General features: G+C 42.9%; 2 protein-coding genes across 2 annotated transcripts; both read right to left on the reverse strand.

The window, feature by feature from the left end:
- Positions 1–6: 6 nt before the first annotated feature.
- Positions 7–5757, reverse strand: LOC125570080 (chymotrypsinogen B-like). The gene is made up of 8 exons (XM_048730898.1): positions 5646–5757; positions 4849–5073; positions 4333–4533; positions 3939–4145; positions 2995–3312; positions 2519–2692; positions 1361–1456; positions 7–226 (listed from the first exon to the last, which is right to left on the reverse strand). The coding sequence occupies exons 2-8, from the start codon at positions 4910–4912 to the stop codon at positions 222–224; spliced, it is 1065 nt and encodes a 354-aa protein (XP_048586855.1). The 5' UTR covers positions 4913–5073; positions 5646–5757; the 3' UTR covers positions 7–221.
- A 1118-nt stretch (positions 5758–6875) lies between these two features.
- LOC5506156 (chymotrypsin B) lies at positions 6876–12538 on the reverse strand. The gene is made up of 8 exons (XM_048731606.1): positions 12396–12538; positions 11728–11925; positions 11125–11337; positions 9085–9289; positions 8556–8665; positions 8280–8369; positions 7397–7492; positions 6876–6979 (listed from the first exon to the last, which is right to left on the reverse strand). The coding sequence occupies exons 1-8, from the start codon at positions 12454–12456 to the stop codon at positions 6975–6977; spliced, it is 978 nt and encodes a 325-aa protein (XP_048587563.1). The 5' UTR covers positions 12457–12538; the 3' UTR covers positions 6876–6974.
- Between the last annotated feature and the right edge of the window lie 720 nt (positions 12539–13258).

Genomic DNA, 13258 nt, shown 5'->3' on the forward strand with positions numbered 1-13258 from the left:
TGCAAATTTGTGTTCACACAGTAGTTTATTGGCCTATTAGGCAAGGAGTTGCCAAGCTAGAAAGAAAAGAATCTAGAAGACATATTGCGCGATGTATTAAAAAATAATAGTAGATTATGCTTGTCAAATATTTCATCGACTAAACAAATTGCGTTATAAAGTTCGTTTGTAATATTCTTTTTTCAATAGCTCATCATTTTTTCTTTCTTTTGCTTGGGAGGCTAACCTAAAAGAAAGAAATATATAGAAATAATTAGTATTGGATAAGTCCCCTTAAATGTCAAAGCGATACTCTATGGTGAGAAGTTGGCCGCTCTGAATACCAAGCTCGAGGTGCTTGACATAGTTCGCCAACATTTTCTTTTTCGTGGTCCACTGAGCAGTGTCAGTAGGCGCTTTCTGCACGGGGCTTTGCATCACAGAGATCAGAGATGTTGGCATTTATTTAACAAGCTCCCTATTTATACATTTACGCTACATTCATACACTAGTCACAAAGGGTTACCCTAACATGGATACGTGCTGTGTGCAGTGCGATAACGCAAAAGATGTAGATGTGCTTCCTGCAGTGCGCAAGTCATAGAAGTAGTAGCCTTCAATGCAGGCGTTTATCCGGTGTTTATAGCGAAAAATTTTTTACATCAGACCTTGGTCGACACTTAGAAGAAGTTTTATTAAAGTCTATAAGAGGAATTCTGAGATATTGGCGTATCCGGCCTCGAGCGATTCGTAGCCGCCATCTTGGATTCATTTTTGCTCAAAATCCAAGATGGCGGCAATAAAAATACCGGGTAAGCGCCTGTATTGCAGGCTATAGAAGTAGAAAAAATAATAATAACTAAAAGTTAATGAACTCCTTAAAAGCTGTCGAAGGACAATGCCTCAATGGAAGAGAGAAGCAGAGTTACTGTTGTTTTAGATGTAAATACAATATTTGTTATTCTAACAGGCTCGTACACAAGAGATGCGCATGATGTACGACCCTCGGATCATTCCTTATTGAAGGATTGTCTAATACCATCCTTTTCCAAAGCAATTAAGCAGCTCCAAACCCAGGGGGGGGGGGGGGTGCGTTCGCCCCCACAACGGTCCATTTTCGGTTCCCAAATAGACGTGCTATTTGTAGACAAAACTATAAAGCATAAGCTAGATCATTCTGGTATGTAGCCAAATCCGACAAAAGGCATAAAAATTGTGTTGTTGTTTTTACGGGGGTGTTGATTTTCATCAGAGAACCCCCCTCCCGGAAAATTTAGGTCGACATCAGATTTCGTCTTCCCCCCCCCCCCCCAAGAAAAATCCTGGGTACGGGCCTGTAAAGCTATTCATTTAGTCCTTCCCCGTGTCGTGCTCTACTTACAAACTTTGCATGTCTTGGGACACATCTTCTTGATGATGAAGTATGTTGCGCATTCATCCGCCAGGTGCTTGCAATTGTCGGCTTTATCAACACAGCCTGAATCAACATGTCATGAACATAAGAAAAGTAGATGCTACACGTACAATTAGGGTAGCATGTCAATCAATCAATGGCAGTCGTTTTTCTAAATGGTCTAAAAGAGCCTAGGGCGAGCGCGCGGGCAGCCTGTGATGTTCTAAAAACGCTAGAGCCTGGGCCTGTTTCAAAATGGCGGCCTGCACAATCAAACACGAATTCCGTGCAAGTTTACGCGGAAATTCTCGACGTACACAGTTCTAGGGCGAAAAAAAAAAGAGAAAAAAGATGATTGAAGTGGACTTCCCAATATGTTATGCAATATCCTTATAAGAAATTGACCGAGCGAGCAAGAAAAACGGCAGTTTTCAAAACTTAATGTCGCCGTACCACGGGCTGTAGAATAGTAAAAGCGGAGTTTGCTTCGATCACATCGATTATCCTATGTATAGCCATGTTAAGCCCTTAGTCACAGCCCGTGACTTACCAAAACCTGTTGAATGAGTAACTCAACCCCGCGGAGAAGTATTTTCCTAAAGAAGGCGTGAGCGTTATTTGAAAGCTCACTAAAGTCATGAATCTTAAACAAGGATCCGCACTATATAAGGGCTTAGCTCCGTCCCCTTTCGGCTGGATACAATTGAAACTTCAAGATGAAAACACGCGGTAGTGAGACTTTTTAGTTGTGTTATCGTTAATAATTTGAACTCATTTTTACTGCACATTCCTGCTCTTTTGGTGGGTTATTAATTGTTAGTAGCCAAGAGAAAATAAACCGAGCAAACGAGAAGAAAAGCAAAGAGAAAATAAATCGAGCAAACGAGAAGAAAAGCACTTCAAAAGTTGAGTTTGGGTTTCGCTCCTCGTTAGCAAACAAGACACGCTTGACTGAACTCCGGAGCTCCGCACCCCGTAGCAGTTTTACTGACAACTGAGCCTTTCGTGGAGCAGGGGCTATACATACGATAGTCATTATGACTAAGGCATGCGCTACTCTCACTATCCTACAGCTATAGCCGTGGCATACTCATGATACCGTTATTGCGATAAAAACGTCTCCCCTAGAAATAAATTATCTGACACCTGTAGAAGTTGGTCTTGCTGTGGTTGTTGGCGGATGGGTTGGACCGCTTGTTGTTGTCGGAGTCTTTGTTGGGTGCCCTGTGGTGGTGGTCTTGCCTTTTGTGGTTGGTGTGACGACTGGTTCGGCTGCTGTACTCGTCAGGGGTGGGGTGGGTCTGACTGTTGGAACTTCCTCTGTCAGAAAATATGGAAGCAAGGGCTTACAAGGTGATCGGGAGAATCCGAAAAATTATAATAATGATGGAATTGCTGGCGGCAACGGTGGTATTGATAATGATGATGGTGGTGGTGGTGGACATGTTGGTTGTTGTGGTGATGATGATGATGATTATGGTGGTGGTGGACATGGTGGTGGTGATGATGATGGCAGTGACGGTTATGGTGATAATGGTGATGATGATATTGAATATGATAGCGAAAGTGCTGATAACGATGATGATGATAGTAGTAGTGATGTGATGATGATAATGGCATACCCCCTATACGGTCAAAAATCCACTTCATATAGCTGTTAACACGCGTATAGACGCTGTAGTGCTTTGGTGAGCAACTTTTTCCAAAACTTGTGGCGCCGTGGAGTACCCATCGTCCTTCCTCCTCGCATACCAAAGGTCCACCACTATCCCCCTGACAGGAGCTAGCGGCGTTCTCAGTGTTAAAGCCCACACAGATGTGTGAGTAGGGGCGAATGATGGCTCCATACGCCCTCTTGCAGTCTTCCTTTGAGACGATGGGGACTTTGGCTTGCTGGAGGGTCAATGCGACATCCCCGAGGCTTTGAAGTCTTCCCCAGCCTGGCACAGACATGAAAACATTGCACTTGATTAAGATCTATCTTCATTAGCGAGGGAAAAGAGGACGGATAAGAGAGCGGTGACATAAGGTGTTTTCGGGTGCGACAAATACACACATGATAACATTGCACTTGAGTAAGATCTATCTTCATTAGCGAGAAGAGAAGACGGATAAGAGAGCGGTGACATAAGGTGTTTTCGGGTGCGACAAATATCGCGTAGAAAGCGCAGGATTTAAGGAAGAAGAGAAAAAAGGGACAGCGACATCTGCTCCTTCGCGTTTGTTTACACGCGCGTTAGATTTTGCGTGCTTTTCCATCTCCGCTTCCTTCGCTAGAAAAAAGCCGGCTTTGCCGTTTCTCGATCGTTCGTGTTATAGAACAACTAATAGCCCGCGCTTGCGTAGGTCAGGCAACGATTTTAAAGACTTGTAGTCCGATTCTCCCGAGTACCAATATTAAGCAGACGAAAGAAGGACTTGCTATCTTGCTACCAGTTTTGTATAATACGCCAACATTTGTTCGAGAAACGTGCTATCTGATTGGCATAAACGTTACTAGCCAACCAGCGTGGTAAATATAAGCTTCTGTGCTATGTGGTCACGGTACCGCGCGTCGCACTAATACCTGCGATGTAGCATATCGCCCCGACTTTAGGTTCGCCGCTCGGAAGACACGCCGTCGATACCTTGTCGTTGATGACTGCTGATCTCTCTAGCTCAAGGAGTGCTATGTCGTCCACGTAGTTTGCCATGGAAAATCCGCGATGCCTGTACACTCGCCTTACTTTAATGTTCTGTGCGCTAGGCTCACTTGCATCGCGAGAATGGCTCCCTGTGGAATATAAAATGCTCTCTTTCTACTCATATATGCCATAGGTGCTCAGGTGCTTGATTTAAGGTGGACTTTTGGAATTGCCTTAGTTTACATCTTTTGGAATGCAACATACCTCTGTGCACCCTTGAAACCCCAACAAATCAAAGCCGCTTGCTTTTATCTAGCTGACATCTACTTTACTCACCAACAATAACTGTGTATTTGTCAGGCCTCATTACACAGTGGGCAGCGGTTATCGCCCATCCAGGTCGTATCAATGTCGCACCGCACGTATGGTAATTAGAACGTCCCTTCCGCAGGGACGCAATCCAGGGCCACGAGTGAGACACTGCCTCCTGACCATTCACGATACGGGCCCCTGGGGGACGCTTTCCACATATTGGCCCTAGTACAAAAAAGTAACCATAGCGAGATAAGAATGGTTTCGAACGAATGTTAGAAAAATATAGATTGATTCGCTGATGAAACATGGCATGCCAGAATATGAGAAATACTAATAGGACGAGAGGATATAGAGATAAAACGAAAATAACAACATACAAAAAGCAAGCTCTTATGACTTTATATTCAATTCACACTTAAAATACAATGAAATAAATAGTAAAACTCCAAGTGGGTGTTACAAAATCGAGCGCCAGGGTAGATTCAAAGCAAAAGAATTTTGTATTTGGAAATCCGGGGTTTGTGCATGATGACTTACCTTTTGCATAACAATCAAGGGTTCCAACCAGCGCAACAAGGAGCCACAGAAATAGCGAAACCATTTCTCACTACTTGCACTACTACCCTTAGCAGTATAAAGGAGACTTAAGGCTCGCACACTCTATAGCAGATTCCCTCCCTAAGTTCACTGCTCAGCTGCTCAGGTGTAAAGTACACTTCCCAGTTCACATGTACAAAAGCTGCTCAGGTGTATTTGAAGAATCTGTGTTTGGAGAGGACATTTGCATCGATGGTTTTGATAAACGTGCCATATTCACTGACGTGTCATATCCGACATACTGGTCGGGTGTTTAGATGACCTCATGTCCAGTCAACTCGAGATCATCAAAGTGTTTTAACACTTTTAATCTTAAAAGATTTCACTTCTTACTTGGGGACTGTGTATCCCTCGTGGCTTGAACAACTCCGTTCAATGGCGTATAATTCATATAAATCATGTTGAGACACAATGAACACAATGATTTTATTCTCATTGCTTCGTGATAGCAAATGCTATTTAAAATGCCACACATTCTCAGACTATATCTGAAGAAAACTCCTCGATTGTAGATTGTATATTGTCTTTGTAGGGACTACCGCGTAAGTTTATCAAGTTATATTATTAGCCGATTGCATGTATTTGCCACTCATACGTTCACGTATCGATTTATATTCTAGAATCGTATCATCGTTTGTTACTAAAGACCAAATAACTTACAATCTACAATCGAGGGGTTTTCTTCATGAAACGATTGAGTAAGAGACTGTACTTGCTATTAATAGGAATGGCATTACAATTATGGTACTGCTATCAGCTCTCTTTGCACAATGTAGTAGCTTCTGATTGAGGGCGTTATTGACTTAACGAGGCATAGACAACATGTACTAATCATGGCGGCAACACACGAGCTGGTCTCACCAGCGCAAGGGCGCATGCGTAAAAATAATAACCGCTGCCCACCGGAAGTGCAGCGGACGGAAGTAAACTATGACATACAACAGCCCACCATCCTAACCTAGTTCGTGTCGTTCTTGGGTGTCCTGTGGTTGATGATGTGATGTCACTCGAGACCCTCTCTATGCCTCACGGTCTGCCACAGGAATCCCGAACAGAACGTGATGGACTGGGCCGCAATCCATTCAACTTTGGATTAGATATGCGTGGACAAAATCTCGACGCCGTTTTTTATATCTTGACAATAATTAGTTTAAAAAGCTCTGAATGTCAAAGCTCTTTTTATTTCTCACATTTTCTTCACACTTTCTTGACCAATTGCCTCTGGTTATTTACAAGCTGTTGAGTTTGCTACAACAAATTAACGTGATCACTTACGATGGCAGTTGGTTGAATCATCACAAATACAGCTATTATTATACTGGAAGCGTCCCTGGGACATTGGGGCACACTTAGTGATGTGCTTATGGATGTTTGCCAGCAAAGGTGGAATCATGGAGGTTTTTTCTTGTTTGGCTTTTACCCGTACAAGAAAATAATTTTCTAATGAATCCCTACAGCTCTCCGAAATTCTGTCTTCTCTGGAATCAGATAGATTACAAAATTGTTTACACTGTTATTCTGACTGGGTATGTATGATATGAATTTTTTTATCATAATTTTTTTGGGAGAAATACTATAGACTTATTTTTGTATTTTCTGTATTAGTGCTGATCCCTTTTCCTTGTGTAGTATTTGAGCGTTTGTTAGGGTCAATTAGTTACTACCACCTTTGTTTGATGCATATCTTCAATACCTTTTTCCCCTTAGACTGATCAGGCCCGTAGCCAGGGGAGGGGGGGGAGTTCGGGGGGTTCGGAAGAACCACCCTACTGGACTGGAAGGTCCGCTCTAATGAAGGAAAATTGGGTACCAGCACTGCAAGCTAGCCCCCCCCCCCCCCCCTGCTTATCCCTAAGTTTCTTGATCTAGCTGTGTTTATTTTGCATTCATGTTTTTTTTTGGTTTGTGGGAACTTCTCAAGGCCGGTACAGGTTGGTTGAGGGGTTAAAGTACTAAAAAAAGGGCGGTTTTCACATTCAGAGCTTTAACTTTATTGGGCAAATCAAGGAGTACATTTTATTTTTTGGGATTTTCTCTGTTAATCTTGTTGTGATGTAGCCAGAAGCTTAACCTGAAATAATGAGAAAGGGATTCACAAAATCAAAGACAGCTCATTTCATCTCACACAAAAACTTATAGGGCAGTACATGACGTCAACACTCTTTGTTCCCCGTAGATACCTCAATCCGGAAAAAAAGTCGAAGAAAGGAAACACGTTTTTTTTAACGAGGGCCTCCTGTGACTTGTTATAAAAAATGTAGAGAAGGTAGGAGAGGAGCAAGAATAGAAAAGAAATGGATATTTATCCCTTCTTCACCGCCGCCATCTGCCCCAGTTCCCCCACACAGGAAGCCCATGATGTCAAAATCGGCCGGCTGGGATGCCTGTGGAGGATGCTAGGTTTATCGTAACTACTCCTTTCCATCGATTTTTTAATTCACCCCAAGCCATACCTCAACCCACATCAACCACACCTCCAGTAACTTACATTTCTTGCACATCTTTCTGCACCAGTAGTTCCTGATCTTTGGGACTCCGCAGTAACTGGTGATCTCGTGGCAATTAGATGCCTTGTTTGTGCAGTCTGTAATGAACACATACACAGCGTTAGAGCAGGGGCGATATGGAGGGGATAGGGTAGATATCCACCGCCCGTTTGATTAAAGTCACGTCTAACAATAAAGTCCTAAACTTGGCTGATCCAACCAAGATTCTGAACCCGCTCCTAATGTACTTACTTGCGTTAGGAGGTAGGTAGGTGGGGAGGGGGGAGAGGGGAAGGGGCATTTGTAGGTACCTCCGGTAGAAGGTTAATAGGTCGGTAGGGAAGGGGAAAGGGAGGGGGAGGGGGCATTTGTAGGTACCTCCGGTAGAAGGTTAATAGGTCGGTAGGGAAGGGGAGAGGGAGGGGGAGGGGGCATTTGTAGGTACCTCCTGTAGAAGGTTAATAGGTCGGTAGGGAAGGGGAGGGGGAGGGGGCATTTGTAGGTACCTCCGGTAGAAAGTTAATAGGTCGGTAGGGAAGGGGAGGGGGCATTTGTAGGTACCTCCGGTAGAAGGTTAATAGGTCGGTAGGGAAGGGGAGAGGGAGGGGGAGGGGGCATTTGTAGGTACCTCCGGTAGAAGGTTAATAAGTCGGTAGGGAAGGGGAGAGGGAGGGGGCATTTGTAGGTACCTCCGGTAGAAGGTTAATAGGTCGGTAGGGAAGGGGAGAGGGAGGGGGAGGGGGAGGGGGCATTTGTAGGTACCTCCGGTAGAAGGTTAATAGGTCGGTAGGGAAGGGGAGAGGGAGGGGGAGGGGGCATTTGTAGGTACCTCCGGTAGAAAGTTAATAGGTCGGCGGGGAAGCGGAGAGGGGCATTTGTACTTACCTCCGGTGGGAGGCGCATTGGTCGGTGGGGGAGGGGGAGGGGGTGGGTTAACTCCGCCGCCACCAGAAGAGCTGCCATCAATACCCACTCCTACAACAAAAATAATCATGAAAGAACCAATGCGTCACATAAGGTACCTAAGTTTTAATAGAAATCAAGTAAATATCGTCGTAAAAAACATTTTATTTAAAAAAATAGAACAGTGTTTTATGGTCCTTTGTCAGCCGCCTCTTTGTTATCCAAACAAAGTATAAAGTATAAGGAAGCATTGATTACCTGTGACTTGCTTTATCCAGTCGGTGTAGCTGGCGACACGTGCGAATACGGTATAATAAGTAGTCGGACAGTGAAGTTTGCCGTAACTCACGGCTCCGTGGAGATACCACCTGAAGAAATGCGTTCACACATTTGGTATTATTCTCATTATTGCCCATTATTGAGGCCACGGAAGATATCAATCAGGCAATCATATCCGTTTCCTCTGTAAGATGGAGCTTTTTCAGAGCCTCTTAGCACTTTCCACCCTCCGACTAAAGGCCCCTGGAAATCGGCGCCCGGGTATGGAAGGGTATGGAAGGTGTCGTTTCCAGGATCAGATTTTTACTATATATATATATATATTTCCCTTAAAGCTCATATTCAATTCTGATTTCGGCACAGAAGTGTTTTCTTTAATTTTCTGACAAGAAAATTCTAAACATTTCTTATGGAGGATGATCTAGTACCCCACTTGTGAATGCCGATATTTATCAAATGTAAACAATAACAAAAAATGGCTGATGGACATTCCTTAACGAAATGTTACCTGCCGTTATCTTCGCAAACCAGGGGACCCCCACTGTCACCGTTGCACCCCCCTGACGCTCCAGATCTTGCCTCCCCCGCGCAGAGATGTGCGGTTGACGAGACACCATAGTATTTATTCTTGCAATCGTTGTGTGAAGCGATGGGAAGCATGGCCTGCTGGAGAATTCGGGGACTGTTTCCTGTCCCAATAGTCGACCCCCAACCTGGATTCATAGCAACAGAAAGATTCAGAGAAATAATAATAGGGTTGATTCAAGCATCAACTCTTTGTCAATGTGTTTCCAGTGAGCAACTCTGCATTAATAAAACCACGTTGCTTTGTTCCAGTTACCATGTGGGTTCTCTCAGCTGCCTTTGTGTTGCACTTACCCAATTTACCCAATTGCTTTCATATCAATACGTATTTAGGGACTGACCATATTAGTAAAGTGATGGGGGGTGAGGTGTACGAAGGGGAAATTTTTTTTTAATATTTTTTTACCTCTTGGTGGATGAAAATATTTTTTTTTCTTTGCTAAACTAAAAAAAAATTGTACCTGTACTATGAGTTTATAAAACCGGTCTAGCATTAGCGCACAAAAATATACATGGCCAGATTATATTTAAAAAAAAAAATAATTATTTCATTATAAAGTTTTGAAAAATAAAAACACAATTTTAATATACTGCTATTCATTGCATATACTGGGCTCGAAACTGTGCATAATACACTAATTGTGCCTTATAATACTAGGGAGTCATAATAGCCTTCCTGTAGGCGTTGGATGCGTTGTGAGAGGCATTGGGGGAGGGTGGCGAGGACAAGGCCAAAAAAACGTCCTCCCAACCCTCCCCCCCCCCGCCCCTTTTATTTTTTTGCCACTCAAATCCAAGATGGCGGCCACAAGCTACGACTTCGGGGTTCGAGGGTTTTTCTTGCCGAAAAAGCATCCAACGCCTACAGGTAGGCTAGGGAGTCATTAATATTGACCACACCCTTCACCCCGATATAAAATAACAAGTATATATCAGTCACACAAGGAAAAGATTTCCTACGTCTATTTTTCTATTTTCTAAATATTGGGAAGGGGGGGGCACAATACAAATACATTTTAATTTAATACATTTTATTTTCTTAAAAGAAATTATTTGGGGGCACAGCCACGCCCCTACTGGTCATTTACTTATATATATTTTTTTAAATATTGGGGGGCACGTGCCCCAGTGCCCCACCCCCTGCTACGGCCCTGATGGTGGAATGAGCTGCTGAGCGAGCGAGCACGTGTATCGCTGTGGTAGTAGAAAACAAGGGCTCCTGGGATCTAGTCAAAATGGCTGCTACGAAAGACAACAAAACAAGATTCTCTGCACGTTTGCGTGAAAGTTCTCAACATGGACTCCATAAGCAGCCAAGAAAGCAATGTTTTTTTATTAATAATATTATTGATTCTCAAGTGAGGTGAGTATTTTTCAAGACTAATGTTTTTTTTTACATGATTACAGAAATGTATTAAATTAAATAAATATATTGTTCACTATTATTTTGGTATTTTTCCCCCTCACAAGCCCCTCCCTTTTTCGCCATCCCACCCTTCCCCATTCCTCACCATCCCTCCCCAGCCTACCCCTACCCACCCCGCCCAACCCATCATGCCTAGTGTGAGCAAAAGGAAAAGCAGAGGGACGCAAGAACAACTAAAAACAGAAAAGAAGAAAAAAAAGGATAAATTTTAAATATTCAAATGGTACCTGTTCCTGCGATTGCAATAAAGATTCGCCAAAGATGGTTTTTTAGCCTTCTTGCTTATAATTTATTTATTTTGTCCCATTTTTGTTTGTGGTAGGAAAGGGAATCATTTTTAATCGCGCATATTCTTTCCAATTGTTCGTATTCTTTAATTCTTGGTAAAAGCTGCTGTAGATTCAAAAGAAAGCAATGTTATATTTGAATCAAACTTCCAAATATGGTATTTAATCTCCTTATAAGGCAATAACCGGTTACAAAAACGAAGTACAACTTTTAAAACAAATTTTCTTTGATGTGTATTTATCGTTTTACCTGTGATGTAGCATCGTTTTCCTGGCGTCGGTTGCTGGTTGGTCAAGCATGCAGTTCCCACTTTGCCCTCTCGGTCAAACTTCACGGGCCTCGAGAGCTCTAGCAGGGCGATGTCGTTTTTTATCTTTCTGTCGTCATACTCTGGATGCTCGATCACGTGACTGACAGGGATGCTCTCCTGGACAGCGGTCTTTCCATTCCTCTCATGCGCACCTTATGGAAAGGGGTTGTCAAGAAAACTGACAATCAATAAATGTTCCAATCACAATAATCATAACCATGAAAGGATATTCCTCTTATTCTTCTTCACCGACGTCAACATCTTCGATCGTACCAACGATAACTCCATCACCGGCAACAACATCCAGGGCCAAGGGCCTTTCCTTCTAGCACCAAAAATACAGTAAATGTATCAGACATGATCTAAAATACAGAAGAAAATCTCTTAAAAGGGTCTTTTGGGCCCAAATTTGAAAATTTGAAAGCAGATCAGTAGAGCACCACTGCCATCACCTCATCTTCACTAACTATCATTCCACCACTACCACCTGCATAATAATCACCATCGCCATCGCCATCGCCATCGCCATCGCCATCACATACCTACAACAACAGTATAACTGGGTCTCGGATTCTTGTGGACGCAATGAGAAGCCGTCACCACCCATCGGTCGCTGATGAGAGTTCCTCCACACGAGTGGTATCGCCCGTAAGGCCTCAGTGAGATTTGCCACGGCCACGAGTGCGGCTGCGCGTTCTGACCATTGATGACACGTGCCCCTGGTGGCTTGCGCCCGCAAGCTGCGTGAACAGCAGTCATGTTAGAAAGTATTTAATTACCTAGATATTTTAGGTACGTATGAAATAATATAACGAGTAGCGAGATCCTCTTCTATTCTTTCCCTTTGCCCCATAGAAATATTATTAGAACTTAATAGAATAATTTTTATCCTTTTGTAATAAAACAAAGTCTTCTTGTAAAACTACTTGAAAAAGGTTTAAAGCCGCATTGCCACCAGTTTACTTCCGGAGTTCCGACGGAAACCTCAACCGTTAAAAGACAAAAGAATCTATCAAAATCCGAGATACTAAACAGGCAATCCGCTCTGAATTATCAATTACATTCTCAAAGAAACTTCCAATAAACACACTGCTTTCAATATTTTGAAATATTTTTGGCGTTTTCCGTTAAAAATCATCGGAGATTGTTACGTAATGTACCGGAAGTAAACTGGTAACAATGCGGCTTTAACCAGTAAAGAGACATTTACCTGCGTCGACAAAGGACGGCCCTAGGCACGCTACCAACAGCACGACAACAATCTTCATCATAGTAAACGTCGAAGATAAAATAACATTCAAGGTTGTGTTTCCTTTATATGGAGCTGACTTCACATATAGTAGACCCAGCTGGGTTTGAACATACCAAAGCTGTTCTTGCATTGCAAGGTCGTAGTTTATTAGATATTCTATCCTAGCATGTATAAGAACAAAGTATTGGTTTTACTGGTGTGTTTAGCTTTGCAGGTGTTCTTCAAATCATTTTCGCGTAGCATAATCATGAATTTGAAAGATTTGTTACGATATCAAATGTTCAGAGCGTTTTGATGGGAGAGGTAAAGCGGGAACATTATACATGGATCATTATCTGTGCCTTTTTCCAACTTTGTACCCAAAGAAAACAAAATATTACTCTAGTAGCATAGTCTTAGTTTTTCAAGCGAGAGGTCCCGGGGGATTATCTGATTCAAATCAGCTTTGATGTGAAAACCTGTATCGGACAAGAACTCCAAAAAGCCGGGGGAATATAGCCAGGAATAGACAGTTTCGAATTCGAAAATGACCGCTATACAGATTACAATTGAGGGCGCATTTAACAGTGTTAGCCTCAACGTAAAGAAAATTATTCATAAATTTTCACAAGAAAACGAAGTATCCCCACAAGTACAATCATTGTATGATTTTCAGGATCGGTAGTTTCTCGTTGGAATTTGTGAATAATTAACTTCGCGCCGAGGCTAACACTGTAAATTGCGCCCTAAATCTGTCTGGTGGTCATTTTCGAATTCAAAACTGGACTATTGTTTGGGAGGGGGGGGGGGGGGGGGGGGGGGGGGGGGGGGGAGATGGGAAA

This window comes from Nematostella vectensis, chromosome 8 (assembly GCF_932526225.1).
Source record: "Nematostella vectensis chromosome 8, jaNemVect1.1, whole genome shotgun sequence".
NCBI classification, from domain to species: domain Eukaryota; kingdom Metazoa; phylum Cnidaria; class Anthozoa; order Actiniaria; family Edwardsiidae; genus Nematostella; species Nematostella vectensis.